This window comes from Polistes fuscatus, unplaced genomic scaffold, assembly GCF_010416935.1.
Source record: "Polistes fuscatus isolate 324 unplaced genomic scaffold, CU_Pfus_HIC Scaffold5, whole genome shotgun sequence".
NCBI lineage: Eukaryota > Metazoa > Arthropoda > Insecta > Hymenoptera > Vespidae > Polistes > Polistes fuscatus.
The window spans coordinates 13,184,794-13,199,648 of record NW_025113129.1 but is presented as its reverse complement, the minus strand read 5'-3'; the positions used below and the strand labels follow the sequence as shown (position 1 = coordinate 13,199,648).

Sequence of the window (14,855 nt, the reverse complement as noted above, 5' to 3'; positions counted from 1 at the left end):
GAGTATTTCCACAACAACGTGTTATTAGTATCGAGACGACGACACACGATTGCAATTTCATCGCTGCTAATGCTTGGTAATTATGTAAACCGTCGCGTCCATTACAACGGCTAGGTAAGAAATAAAACGCTAGTGTAATTGCGGTACGATTAGGTTAACCATTGGAATCGTACTACCGTTGGCAGTAACGATTATTTTTGATCGTTCGGTCATTAACTAATAAACTCGAATGACGACACACGACCTCGCGTGATGTTCACGAGTAAATTCACTTTTCGATAATCCACACGGCTATGATTAGTCGAAATCCGATGATCGAACAATTTCTTGATATACCTTTCGTTTGTTCGTAATAATATTTTGAACGAGGAGTAACGCGTCGCGAGGTTCGACGATGATTTTCTAACACGAATACGTTACATCGAATATCAATATTGAAACATGAGAGAGAGAAAAAGAAAGAGACACCATCCCTAAAAGTAAAAGTACTCGAAATAAAAGGAAATGATTCAAAGGACTCACCCAGCGATATCCTGTACTCGGCTCTGCAACGTTTGCTTCTCGAAGGGCTCTTCGGGGATCAAACTACAAAGCAACTGTGCCACTCCAGAAGCCACGATGCTATTTCCTGTCGAATTACCGATTGTTTCCTGTGCTTGTATGTGGTCGTCTAGATCGATTAGAGTCTGCAACGTGAAAAATAATATTTCTTACAATATTTAACGAATATCGCATTAAGCAATTGCAAAACAAAAATCAACGAAATCTTTCCAACGAATCGTTCTTTTTACTAAACAAAAATCCCGTGATCGATCGGGTGGTCTTAGATTGCTGTAACCACGTGGATCACCCGGATGCAAGAGAGAAGGTAAATTCCTGGCACGTTGAGTCATGAATGCCAGGCTTGCTTGACCGAACCCCGCCGATCCTACCGAAGGAAGGTATACGGATTTGGAGCTTCTAAATTACGGGCAAGAATGTCCAAGAACCTTTGATAAGAATGTCGGAGATTGAAATATGGTCGTTGAGAACTTAGAAACGTGGATGAAAGTTCGTCTCGATAAATTCTCTAAACGAGTCTTTACAAAGAATACGCAATAAAAATACAACACGAGAAAAGAAATAATAGAATTATTATTATCAAATCGTATCAATATTTGCTGAATTTTTTACTCAGCTATCTTCGAAAAAACGAATTCATCTTCATTCGAATCGATTCCTTCGTCGTATTTCATACTTTGTAACTTTGAAAATAATATTCCTGCTGCTGCTGCCACGACTGTCGAGATCGATATGTATTTAATATTGTTCTTTTGCACTTACGTATTGTTGAAGACATTGTCAAAATAAAATCTAAATAAACATCGTTATTGATCGTATGATCGTGTCAAATCTAACGGGGAACGAGAATAATTTCTACAATATAAAGGACTAAATATAATTCAATATTGTTTTCTTTAGTCATTGATACTAATTCATAAAAAATCGACGAATCATTTTGGCTTGATTTTAATCATCTAACTGAAATCTTATAGAATTTAATTGGACAAGTTTCGAGAGATAATTATTAAAAGAAATAATTGAATAAAAAACACGTTGTTTGAAAAATAATTATTAAGAATAATAATATACTCGATTATTAGAGAATCGTTAATAAACGCAAAGGTGATCGGTTAATATTTTCTAGAAGCCCATTGTGTCGTCCGGTCAGGCGAGTCTCTCGAAGAAAGAAACGAACGAGATAAGGGTCAGAGACCCCCATCGCATGCGAAAGGTAGCGAAATAATCTCTAAGGAAACATTAAAAAGCGGTTTGACCAGGGCCTTTGACAAATTTAATCCCATCTTGCGTCCACGTAAAATGACTACCAGGAACTGCCGATCTTCTCGGTGAGCGTGAAATCAAATCTCGGCCGGGGCCGAACTTTCGGAAATTCACGCATAATGCATGCAAATCGTATTCTCGCGAGTAGATGGAGAAAAAAAGAAAAGAAAAAAAAACAGAATGAGCCAGAGAGACGAGAGAGGGGGAGGGAGGAAGGGTGGGTGGGTGGTGGTTGGTTTAGTTGGAAGTGAGGGGGGGTGGAAGAGACATCGCATAAAGAAGCTGTAAGAGAACGAGAATTCTATCTTCTTTCTTTATTTCTTTCTTTTCTTTTTCCCTTCTTTTTCTTTTTTTTCTTGACGATATGACTTCAACGAAGGAATATTTAAAAGAGTGCTCGAGAAAGAGAGACGATAATAACGGAAAGGAAAGAAGGAAAAAGTATAATACCTATAAGATTCCTTTCGTCGATCTCGAATAACGAAAAAGAAAAAAAAGATAAAAGATAGAAGATGAAAAGGGGAAAAAGTAGAGATAGAGAGAGAGAGAGGAGGGTGGTAAGAGTAAAGATTAAGAAACATAAGATTTACGAGAGAAATTTTGTAAATTCGTTCGCTCGGACGTACGAAATCAAAGAAGATTGGAAAGCGTATATTCTTCTTGAAGAATATCTATGCGTCACACGCGTATACGTGGATACAAACGTGTCTACGTATACCAAGAAGAGAAAAAATAAAAAAATAAAATAAGAAAAAAACAGTCGTATAGAGTCTTCTTGTGTAATGGACCACGTGCCATCATTTTTCCTAGCTCGACTTAATAATAGGTATAGGAGCTTAGGGAATTTCCATTTCTATCTTCCTCTCTCTCTCTCTCTGTTTAACTTAGGAAAACGATTTCTTTTCTTTTCTTTTCTTTTGTCTCCCTAAATAAAAAAAAAGCATTGGAAGTCCGAGTAAAATCGAAAGGGCGATTCTCCTGCAGTACCAAAGAGGAGCAGTTCGCAAAAAAGAAAGAAACGTAACGCGCGAACGATAATCAAAAGTTGCACACGGGCATGCCGAACAGCAATAAAGATAAACTCAAATGTTCGTATAAACTATAAGAACCGAAAAGGAGGACCTACGTCGAGAGTTCGATGCGGACGAGTTTATCGGCAGACTTTTTTACGATTGCGAGGAAAAAAGGATCGACGTTTTCTCTCCCCCCTTCCCCCCCCCTCTCACTCTCTCTCTCTCTCTTTTTCCTTATCTTCGCGAGGAAAAAAAAAATAACCAAATCATCTTTTCTTTATCATTTTCTGAAGCTAAAACTTTGAATCGAATTGTTTAAGCAAATATATAAAATGATGTTCTCTCTTTTATCTCCTTATTTTTGTTTTTTCTTTATTCTTAAAACAAACAAAAAATATACATAAATTTGATCATCTTCCGAATATGAAGTTGTAAGTTCGCGAAGGATGTTTTACTGATATACGAAAAAGATAGAAGGATAGAGGATCGATATGATCTCTATTTATCTCGAGAAAAGAAACGGAAGCTCGTCCTTAAAATTGTTTCTAAAATGGAGAAGAAGGACAAAAGATTGTTAGGAGTCCTCGAAACGCTACTAGCCCAATGAAAGTGACGACAATGGCACCCTGCTCGTATCGCACGCGTTTTCTCCTTCTATCTCTCGCGAAGGGAAGAACGTGAACAGATTTCAAGTGCATAGGGACGAGAGGATATCCTCGAGAAGAACAAATTTTTCTATACAGATCCATTACGGTTTTCACGTTCCGTGTCGAGTAATTATGTGCTCGAGATTTGAAATTTGATGTGTGAAATTTTATGTGTGTGAAAGTACTTTAGAAAATAAAAATCAATGATCTTACAAGTACAATTTTGAAAAATAATATCAAATTCATATTTACAAATAATAATAATAATAATAATAATCAGATGAACAAAGAGGTAAGAAACAAGAGGAAGAAAAAAGATAGAGGAGACAAAAGATTAGGCAGACACCTCAAAAAACGGAGCTTGATGAAAGTGGCAAGGAAGAAAGAAAGAAAGAAGAAGAAGAAGAAGAAGAAGTACCCACGCACATTCTCGTGGAACACGCAGCATCAGCAGCAACCGCCACGCTCCTTTCACCGTATAACGCGATCTGCTTCACGCGCTCGCGTGAGAAGGGTGTGTACGTGTGTGTATGCGTGTGTGCGTGTACGTGACGTCACTAAAAGCTCTCTCTCGCCGCTAATGCATTGCGTTGGAGGAGGTGCCGCTGTCGGAGGACTGGGTGAGGGGTTTCTAAGGGAGAACGGAAAGTTTCTCTCTCTTTTACTATGTATGATCTATATATATACATATGTGTGTGTGTGTGTACGTATGTTGTGTGTATATTCTACGGAGCGTGAAGTATAGCCACTGAAATCGCGGCAGTTCGAAACGATTGCCGGTCGATCGAACAAAGGGAGTCCTATCGAAGAGAACTCCCATGTTCCGAGAAACGCTAAAGGATTCAAGGGGAGTGGAAGGGATGTTGTTAGCAGAATCGTTTCAACGTTAGAAACATCTCGGGCTTGTTGAAATTTTCTTAGATCGTTGCTTCGAATTTTTCGAATCTTTCCTATCTATCTTTTTTTTCTTTTTTTTGTTGATACGTTTATGTCTGGACTTAGTTAAATTAATATAAAAGTATTAAAGTTGTATAACAGTTGTGAAATAAACCTGTCGATATTTCTAATTGATAATGTTCAATAACTTCCTGAAAAAGATCTTCTCGATGAGATATAAATGCGTAGACAAAAAAGATTTCCATTTAATAAGTGAAAAAGAAAAAAAAGAAAAGAAAAAGAATGTTGGATTCAGCCAAGACTATATGATTAGGTACACGCGTTGTAAAATCGCATCGCAGCCACTTAATCCTTATTTTGACAGGTCGGACAGGACAGACAGGATGACAAGGTAATGCGGCCGTTTTACGTCCGGCGCTGTCGAAAGATGATCCGATGAAAAGACAAAAAGAAATAGAACAAAAAAAAAAAGTCTTCAAAAACCGGAAAAATAATCCATCCTTTTCGTCTTACTTTAAAGAAAATAAATATATAATGACATCTCTCTCTCTCTCTCTCTCTCTGAAAAATATTTATAATCCCAATATTCGAATGATAATCGTACAAATGTCGCTTGAATAAAAAAATGTTCCTGCCAATAATATCTAATTGACAAAAGGAGAAAAAAAGAGAGAGAGAAAAAAATTGGAAAGAAAAAAATCAATCACTCGTTAAGTGGCGTGGTACTTTAAAACTCTACACTCGAAGAAAAGTGCGAGTTCGTAAAGAGATCGAAATAGAAGGCGTCGTTGAGCTTTTTATTCTCTCTCTCTCTCTCTCTCTTCTTTCTCTTCTTTTTCCTTGGAGAACATAAAATCTCGGCGAAAGAAAATATAGGTGCCGGTCGTAAACGAGGTCGGGGCTTTCAATGGTGAAAACGTACGATGACATACGCGTGAATGGTGCTTCTGAAAAAGTGCTTTTTTCTACCCCCTGACTCTCGCGAAAACATCGATTTGATGTTGCCTTCTCGTGGAAAACTTGTATGTAAACAGATGTAGTAACGAGAAAGAGAAAACGACGAAATGAAGAGAGTAAAAAAGATAAACGATGAAATCGGTTAAAACGTTCTGGCTGTTAACATTTCAACATTCTTATATTTATTGTTAGAAGATTAATTGAGAGAACCGATAGTGAAAATACTTTTACTATCTTTTGCTATTTATATATTTTTCATATTTTTTTTCATTCTTAACTTACCTCCAAACGTTGTAATAGAAGATCCAAAATCACGAGAACCTTGTTGCTCGACAGAATCACTTCGATGTTGTTTGCATTCCCGCTTATACCGGACTTGTACACTTTGCATAACGAAATTATGCTCCTAAGAGATAAAAACATTTATATTAGAATTAAAAAATATTGAAAAACCAAAACTTATCTATTTAATTTGATTTATACTTACTTGTTTGGTAAACATTGGGACGAATTTTGAGCGTTCAAGCTTAAACTTAATAGATTTGTCAAAATGTCGAATCCGTTCAGTGATCTCAACGCGTCTTGATCAAATGGACACTATAGAAAAATCGAATAAAATAATTTTCAAATATACCATTGTATAAAATAAATAAAAATTCGAAATAAATTTTGAATAACTTACTGATTTTGACAAAGCTCGAACAATTTCACCAAAGCAACGTTCCAAAGTAGCTACGGCGATGCTGGACCCGGAACTTTTCAAATAATTATACAATCTATCCAACTCCTTTAAATTTCGTCGGAATTTAACTTTGTTGGTAGACTCTACGACGATCAAAGGAAGACTATCGTTTTTCTGTGCGTTTTCCCATTCCTGACCGCGAGAAGTTATACGTTGTTTTATTTTCCTACAACGGCGTTTCAAGGCTTTCTGTTTTTCTTTCAACGCTTTATTATCGCTCGAGGTAACATTATTGGACGTTGGTGTCAATACGTCACGTATCTGAGCTATGTTGAATCGTTGTAATTCGTCTCTCGATGGTTCTCTACCGTCGTGTGCGTTACGTACAGCTTCGAGATGAGTTTTTCCTTTCAAATGACTCAGGAGATATACTTCGTTCGTTATCTGAATAGAAATAATAATAACAATGAAAAATACAAAATCTATACTTTACTTTTCTTTTCTAAATACGTTCTGTAATTTCTATCATAATATATTTTTCTTTATTAATTTTGCATTGCATTGTAATAATTATTACTTCATTTAAAATATAGTGGTACTTTAATACCGATGAGAAGATTAAGATAAAATTATAAAAACAACTTACGTTTGTATCGCAGAGCGAACACTGCTTTTGAATGGGATAAGATTTGAGAGTAGGTGGAACTTCTTCCGATCTTAAAATAGACGACTCGACAGCCCTTTGACGAATATGTTCTATATTTTCAACATGCCTTCTAGCTGACTCCTGTTGTTTATGAGCTATCTTTTTTTGTAATTCCTCTTGATTAGCTAATTGAGCCGCGTGGAGGGCTGATAGTCTTTCTTCGCGATCTCGAGCCTTTTCTCTCGCAAGTTCCTAAGTATTTAACATATTTTTTTTCAAACCATTCGCACAAAATATTTCAGATTTATTTACCTGACGTTCCTTTACTCTTTCAAGCTGCATTTTCCCAACTCTCTCTTCTCGTTCGCGTCTAGCTTGTTTCATTTTTTGTATACGCAATTGTCTTTCAGCTTCCAAAGCTCTCCTACGTTCCTCGGCAGCAGCTTCTTTTGCAGCTTTCTCTTCCTGACGTCTTTGACGTTCTTCTTGTATACCCTGTATAATTTAAAAACGTTCAAACTATAAATTCTCCATTTAAAAATTCTAAGATCATTCCTGTGACTTTAATAAATACCTGCAATCGCTCCTCCTGTTCTTGACACAATGCCATAAAATCATGTCGTTTATTTTGTGCTTCGAGTTCATTGATAAACGCGATTTCTTTTAATTTCGAATCCTCGTCGTGAGCTTTCCTTACTATTTCCAACAAATGTTGTGTTCTATTTTCTTCTGCTCTCTTAAGTTTCATTTCCATTCTAATTCTCTTGTCTTCTATCAATTGACTTTTAGCACTCTTCACGTCCTCAACCTTGTTCAATAATTCCCGTAATCTTTGCGACTTCTCCATCAATAATTTTTGACGTTTATGTTGCGCACACGCTTGTTTCGCTTGATATCTGCGTAAGGTTTCAGGTAAGGATCGTTTTCTGGATGGCGAAGATAACTTTTGATGCAGTTCAAGAGCTCTTCCAGGATGGCGTGCTACGAGTGCTTGCAATTGTGCGAGAACGTCGACTCGTTCTGCCCATGACATGCCTTCCAACATATTTTCGTATCTATAAAAACAATGTCGATAAATAGATAATAGGAAAAATGTAAATAATTAAAGGTTTCTTTTATTCGTACCTATCTTCTAGACTGATATCATCGGAAACAGCATCGATTACTACAGATTGTTCGTCCTCTATCTCGAGAACCATTTCTCCATCAGTTTCATCAGTTTCCGTGTCGATGTCGAACTCGGTAGATTCTAATTCTAAAATTTGCCTTTGCAAAGAAGCTTCTTCGTCCGACAACTGTTGCGATCTTTGAGAATCCGCTTCTTCGGTCTTCCTTTCCTCTTCTAAAATAATACGTTCTCTCTCAGCTTGGGCTGCCATAAACTGCTGTATACGTTTTTCAAGCAACTCTGCGTCGCTTTTGAAAATAGCTGCGATCATCGACGTTGAATTAGTGTCGTTTATCGACAATGGAATTTTCATCACATTGCTGCTATCCCAAATAGTTTTATTAGCTTTATTACCGTTCAAATTTGATTCTCCTTTAACTTTTTCTACCTCGTTATTTATGTTTTTCCCAGCCTTTCCTACCATACACTTTTTCTTATATTTATTCCCATCAGGTGTTAAACAATTCTTTTTGTTTCTTTCGGAAGGACTTTCTATGGATAAAGCTGGCAATGATGTGGCCGTACTTGGTTTGTGAAAACGCGTAGACATATTTAAATTGTGAGTACTCCCTCTTCTGTAGCGACTTCGTACAGTTTGCCAGCCATCACCTTCGTCTTTTGGTTTAACATTACTCGTTTGTTTCGTTAATACTTCTACTGAACCGTTCATGTCACTCTCTTGATTTTTTTTCGATAAAATTTCATTACCCTATAAAAAAGAAAAGAATATTATATATCCATTTTATTAAATAATATAAATGTATGTATTATAAATACCTTTCTTTCTACTTGCTGAGGTCGACGTCTGATTATAACAGATGTTCCTGGTCTGGCTTTATTCGCAGACGATACGGTTCTCTCGCTCAAAGTAGTTTTGCTTCTAATAAATTTTGGTGTTTCTGGTAAATTAGTTGTTTGTTGTTCGTTTGGTCGTCTACGCGATGATACCGTTGAATATGCTGCTTGGCTCGTATTATTTATCTCTTTATTTGAACATTTGTTAATTAATTTATTATCTACTTTGTCAGTATTTATAAATTGTTTATTTGTTTTCTGCTTTACTTTATTATTTGATTCTATCGTATTTTTAGCATTCTTCGAGGCTACCGTCGTATCGATATTTTGCATTTGCAATTTATTATTATTATTAACTTGTATTATTTTATCATCGACGTTTACATTTTCTAAAATTATTTTACTTTCATTATTGTCTATGTTCTGTTTCGTGGCTTTGGTATTAATATCATTTGTTTTTAATTCTGTATTTTTTTTATTAGCTGTTAATGTGATCTCCGATTTACTTCGACTGCAAAGCTTACTATTCGTTTCGTTTTCCTTAATCGTTTTATCCATGGATTCCGTGTTTTGATAAATACTTGATTTCGCATTTTTATTATTAATACAAGCTTGTTTGTCAATCGATAAATTCGAATCTAATATTTTTAAAGTACTTATATTTTGCGATGAATTTTTACTCTGTTTTCCAACGTTTCTTGTATCTGCCTTAATTTTAGAATCGCACCCATCTTCGCTCGTTGATTTGTTATTATCTATTAAACTATTTCCATTAGCTTTTGCATTTAATGCAGGCTTTACTAGAACTTTGTTAATAGAACCAGTTTTGGATGCTACAGATCTTTCTTTGTTGGACGATTGATTCGCACCTCTCTCTATCACGTTCTTCCTTTTCTCTTTAATATTTGTCGAATTATTTTTAGATACATTGTTCTTATTATCCTTTATTATTTTATGCAGCGATTCCTCTTTAATATGATTTATTTTATTGTCCGTAACCATGGGTTTGGTCTCCGAAATAACTTGATCAATGGGACTTCTGCAAGTTGATTCCGGTGGGCTTATCCTTTGTAACGGGCTAGTAGATTTTGGAATTATTGTTGAATTCCAGATACGACAAGGTGATGTCTTCCTTACTTCCCATGCTAATGGTGTACGTCTTAATGGTGGTGGTGAATTTTCATATGCCCATTTAACTTTAAACCATTCTATTAAATTATGGAAGTCTTTTGTATAATTTTCCAACACCAAAATAACTTCCTTGCATTCAGAAATATTTTCATCCTCTTCGCAGGTTTGATAAATACCATCAACCGCTCTTTGTAAATTTCCAAATAAAAAAGCCCAATAGCGAGCTTGTAATTCTGAAGTATAAAAACACGTGTTAAAACTAAGAATAAAATGATCAAAGTATTTTACAACGTACCAGACTTTTTGTCTCGACCAGTGGAAGCCGATCTAACTCTGGAGGCTGGTTTCATAGATCTCTTCATAGATCCGGATTGAACCACTCTCGGTACGCTAGGTGGTTTCCTCGTTACTTTCTCTGTATTACTTGTGCCAACTGGTACATTAAAAGCAATTAGATTTCTAGCTGCACGACCTTCTTCTTGTATGAGCAACCTGACATCTGCCATTTTTAATCTAATTTATCTACAATTAAATATATAATTAACAAGAATTTTATGACAAATTTTTAATTAAAAATCAAACAAATTGAAATTATATCATTCGATGATTTTTATAACCTCAAACGTAAATTAAATAGAATTTATTAAAACATATACTCAACATTTTTGTAGAAAGTGAAAAGTCAAAATATGAGGTTATGTAAATATTATTAGTAATCAATGCAATATCGTAAAAAACAAATGTAATATTTTAATAACTCAACGAATATACTACTAAATGATAAAAATAACGTTTGTAAATGTCAGAAAAGTTAAAATCACAGAATTAAAAATACGTCGTTGGTCAAAACTTTCCACTTGTCAATGTCCAAACGTATGATGTTTACAAAAGAATACACAATGACCCACCTGCGTAGTAAACAAAGATGTACTCTTTTTAATGACATTAGGTTTAAAGAACTCTTTTACAAGTATTGAATATGAACGTCATTCCAACGATGCTATGCAACATTATTATATATATCACGTCACATATTCAAACAAACAATCTCCATGATAAACTCCACAACTGTTTTTACTTCTGCCATTAACTATGATGCACCTATCGTTTCTCGAACAACCTCTACAATTCGCATTGTAATTTAGCGCCATCTGTTCCTCGATACTACAACAGAAAACAAAAGAAAAATTTAAAAGAAATAAAAAAGTATACTTAAAAAGTACAAAATTATACATTTATATATATTTTATTATGTTTAAACATACACGTATCGAATTTCAAATTTATCTTTCTGCAATGCTCCTCAACCTTTGGCAAGTGAAATTTTTCCACAAAACAGTTTTATTTTAAATTATGCATAGATTATAATTTGCATGAAATAAAAATGACTCGTTACGCTTTTTAAATCGATCGAATTGAACTTTTCCAATTACCATAATAAGACACTGCGAATATCTAATGCGTTTTTTATACGAACGTTAATAAACAAATTTGAAAGTGTAATTGCAAAAGTCATTATACAACGCGTAAAATAATTAACATCTGCGCAATCTCAAAAAGTTTCCTATTCGTCGCACTACCGTTGAGATATTTTCTTGAAACGATTAACGCGCCTTCGCGGATAGAGAGAGAGAGGAAAAGAACTGGAGTGGGGACGAGAGAGAAGGGATACATATAGAAGCGTAGTACCAAATTGTCACTGTAGGTGGCGCGTCGATAGCGGAGCGCGTCAGTAGCGCCTCTGTCGTTGACGGGAACGTAACACGAAGAATACCGTAAAAGATAGTTGTCAACTTGGCTGCCCTGATCATAACGCAGCGGTTCGTCGAGGATAAGAACGATATATCGTGGGGGGTTGGATATCACGCACGCACGGCTGGTAAAAAGACCGAAGCCGATTTTTCGGTCGGCCGGGAGGGAAGCCGACGTCACGAACGGGTAAAGAAAATATAAAACATCGGAAGGAGAAACGATAAGGGGAAAACGAATAAATATAAACCACAGTTTTAATCTTAATAATACGTACAGAAGGAAGAGATAAAAACCATTTAAATAGAGTTTTCTAGAAGAAAGAAAAGAAGAAAAAATAAGAAGAAGAAGAAGAAGAGGAAGAGAAGGTGGAGGAGGAGGAAGAACAGAGACCGGGAGGAGGCGAACGAAACTGCCAGATTTGCAGGGCCGACAAGTATATATATATTTACGGAAAATAAGGATCGTACGTATGACTTGTTACTATCACAGTTCCTTTTTCTCTTCGCAACCCTTTTAACTTGGTCGTCGTCGTCGTCGTCGTTGTCGCCGTTGTTGCCGCCGCCGCCGTCATCGTCGTCGCTTAAAACTTTCCGCACGTAGGACGAGTCTCCCGAGAAGGCTCGAGTTCGATGTGTACCCTTTCTTTTTACTTTTTGTTTATGATAGGGCTTTTTGAAAGTTGGTAGAAGGAAAGATATCGTATATGGAATAAACTAAATATTCCAGGAGTATACTTAGCCACGCGTTTATTATTTTTCTTATTACTTATTCGAACGAAAGTTTTTCTTTTATCTTCTTTTTTTTTTTCAAATTATTTTCGAGCGTTGATCCAGAAAAGGTACAGGGTGGTACCGATTTTTTCTTTTTTATTCTCTCTCTTTCTATCTCTCTCTCTCTCTCTCTCTCTCTCTCTCTATCTATCTCTCTCTCTCTCTTTTTATCTCTTTCTCTTTCTCTTACTTTTACTGTTCTTTGTCAAATCGCAGACAATCGAATGATACGCGTTTCCCGTGCTAACGTGCATAAGCGTCGTTCAACGTGACAAGCTGTCAATGTGCGGCTTTATTCCTCATCGTTATTTCCAAGAGAGTGACACTTTAACCAAAAGTATATCGATTTGCATACGTGTGTAGAAACGCGTGACAATGAATCCCTATAATCATAGCAACTATGTATTTTATTTCTCTCTTTTTTCCTTTTTTATATAATCATCGATTCTCTTTTGTAGTCAAGGTGATTGTTAAATAATCCATTTCTTCTAACTTTTACTACTGACTCTTATTACTACTTATTTTTCTTTTCTTTCCATTTTATATAAATAATTAGAAATACAATGAACGATCTTGCATAAATCTGATTTTTCATTTCCCTTTGTTTCTATATTCTGTGTTTGGTCTCAATAGCCAAGATTTCAAGATTTCATTGCGACTCTAATTTCCTCTATTTTGTAAGAAAGTTTTACTAGTAGTTTTGTAAAATATATCTCATTTATTTTCTAGTAGAATTTTGTAAAATATGGCTGCGCTACCAAGAAGAATTATCAAAGAGACTCAAAGATTAATGCAAGAGCCTGTTCCTGGTATCAGTGCGGTACCAGATGACACAAATGCTAGATATTTTCATGTCATTGTAACGGGACCTGAAGACTCGCCATTTGAAGGTGGTTTATTTAAACTTGAGTTGTTCCTACCAGAAGATTATCCGATGTCAGCGCCTAAAGTGAGATTTATAACCAAAATTTATCATCCAAATATCGATAGGTAACTATATCTATTTATATTCGTATAGAATTGAAAATGTTCGCTTTTAGAAAGTAGTATTTATTAGAAACGTAAAACATTGTTACACAGATGAAAAGAAATATTTGAAAAGAAAAAAATATTTTTCTTGGATGCACGATAAGTAAAATATTAATTTACGTTTGACTTTAGATTAGGCAGAATTTGTCTAGACATACTAAAGGATAAGTGGAGCCCCGCTTTACAAATTAGAACGGTTCTTTTATCCATTCAAGCACTTTTGAGTGCGCCAAATCCAGACGATCCTTTGGCTAATGATGTAGCTGAACTTTGGAAAGTAAATGAAGGTGAAGCAATACGTAATGCCAAAGATTGGACCCGGAGATATGCAATGGACAACTGATCTCAGCTTTGTCGAATAATTTGCAACGCAAAGCAACGTTACCCCGATTGTCCCAGTTTATTCGTCACCTTACCCGCACTAGCTGCATATTCTGCACCTGTGTCCACGATTTTGCTATAAAACCAATAAAAGTTTTGTAAGAGTAATTAGAATGAAACTGTATTTTCTATATTGCGGGAAATACAAAAACGTCTTATTTAGATTTCTTTTTAAAAATTCATTTAGCAAACTCGTATGATTTTTTCCATCTTTAATTAAAAACAAACCAAAAAGAAAAGAAAAAAGCATATATATAAAATTAGAATTTTAATAGCAAACGCTGATTTGTTTTCAATTTAATTTGAACGAAAGACAAGTACGCTACATTATACTAATTTACTAAATGATTACAAGGTGTCTTGTACATGCATAATTAACATGGATTATGGATGATATTTTTACTATGCTACTAAAAATGTGCTAGAATCAATTAAGTTATATTAATGCAATACATAATTCTTTATCGAATCCTTTTCATTCTACTAACTAAATATCACCTGGGATTGTTACGTGGGTATACATATATTTATAAATAATACAAGAAGATATAAATATGATCCTTATTATTGTATTTAAAGACAATGATATTTATTTATCGATTAATCCATAATAGAAGTTTTAAGATAACAAAACTACAAACTTCAGCAAACAAACAAAAAATTTACCTTTCTAATGTAATTCATTATTGTACGAGTAATTATTTATGATTGCAGATAGAAAAAGAAAGTGATATAAAAGAATGAATATAATTTACAAAATTATTATATAAAAGACTCAAAAGTTGTATCTTTGAAAAAATTAAAAAATACATTTTTTTATTATTCAGGCTAATATCCTTGAATATTAATTGATCGAAAAACAAACATTATTTTGTAATTTTCTCTTTTGGAATTACGCGTTCAAATGTTTTCATTTCCATTAGATATAGTCGACTGAAAAATATGAGATAGGTATATATTTATGTCTCGCTAAAAGCTTGCACTACCTCAATAGAAAATTGGGTTCGATGTAAAATTTGATTAGTATCGTGAAAAGAATATAATACTCGCTTATAAAAAAGAAAGGAAGAAGAAAAGATAACAAGATATATATTACAATGCAAATGCGCGTATAAAGGATTCACGCGTAAATAATAATATTTTCGTGAAGAAGATGATTGAAT

At 34.8% G+C, this 14,855-nt stretch overlaps 2 protein-coding genes across 8 annotated transcripts in view; one reads left to right on the top strand and one right to left on the bottom strand.

The window, feature by feature from the left end:
* Positions 1-10,895, bottom strand: part of LOC122522676 (S phase cyclin A-associated protein in the endoplasmic reticulum) — a 29,704-nt gene extending 18,809 nt beyond the window's left edge. Inside the window, exons 1-12 of one of the 2 annotated variants that reach the window (XM_043643972.1) lie at positions 10,669-10,893; positions 10,056-10,282; positions 8,612-9,993; positions 8,189-8,543; positions 7,792-8,095; positions 7,241-7,721; positions 6,979-7,161; positions 6,667-6,918; positions 6,021-6,464; positions 5,826-5,935; positions 5,621-5,744; positions 523-686 (exon numbers count right to left, since the gene is read on the bottom strand). In XM_043643972.1, coding sequence (XP_043499907.1) covers positions 523-686; positions 5,621-5,744; positions 5,826-5,935; positions 6,021-6,464; positions 6,667-6,918; positions 6,979-7,161; positions 7,241-7,721; positions 7,792-8,095; positions 8,189-8,543; positions 8,612-9,993; positions 10,056-10,266 — 4,010 coding nt within the window. In that variant the 5' untranslated portion in view covers positions 10,267-10,282; positions 10,669-10,893. Of the gene's footprint in view, positions 1-522; positions 687-5,620; positions 5,745-5,825; positions 5,936-6,020; positions 6,465-6,666; positions 6,919-6,978; positions 7,162-7,240; positions 7,722-7,791; positions 8,544-8,611; positions 9,994-10,055; positions 10,283-10,668 lie in introns of both variants that reach the window. The other variant, XM_043643970.1, reaches the window with a different exon arrangement.
* A 601-nt stretch (positions 10,896-11,496) lies between these two features.
* On the top strand, positions 11,497-13,856 carry LOC122522677 (ubiquitin-conjugating enzyme E2 N). Of its 6 annotated transcripts, none has more exons than XM_043643973.1 (3): positions 11,497-11,975; positions 13,012-13,272; positions 13,444-13,856. In XM_043643973.1, exons 2-3 carry the CDS (start codon positions 13,028-13,030, stop codon positions 13,652-13,654), a joined length of 456 nt encoding a protein of 151 aa, XP_043499908.1. In that variant the 5' UTR covers positions 11,497-11,975; positions 13,012-13,027; the 3' UTR covers positions 13,655-13,856. The 6 variants fall into 6 exon arrangements, with proteins under 6 accessions (XP_043499908.1, XP_043499909.1, XP_043499913.1 ...); XM_043643974.1 differs by having other exon boundaries at positions 11,498-11,975; positions 13,015-13,272; XM_043643978.1 differs by lacking the exon at positions 11,497-11,975 and adding an exon at positions 12,335-12,350.
* Positions 13,857-14,855: the final 999 nt, after the last annotated feature.

Excerpts from the sequence above, each read along its gene's own strand:
- LOC122522677 (XM_043643973.1), top strand. The coding sequence starts at position 13,028 with ATGGCTGCGCTACCAAGAAGAATTATCAAAGAGACTCAAAGATTAATG. Across the intron at positions 13,273-13,443 it reads TATCATCCAAATATCGATAG|ATTAGGCAGAATTTGTCTAG; the intron begins GTAACTATATCT and ends GTTTGACTTTAG.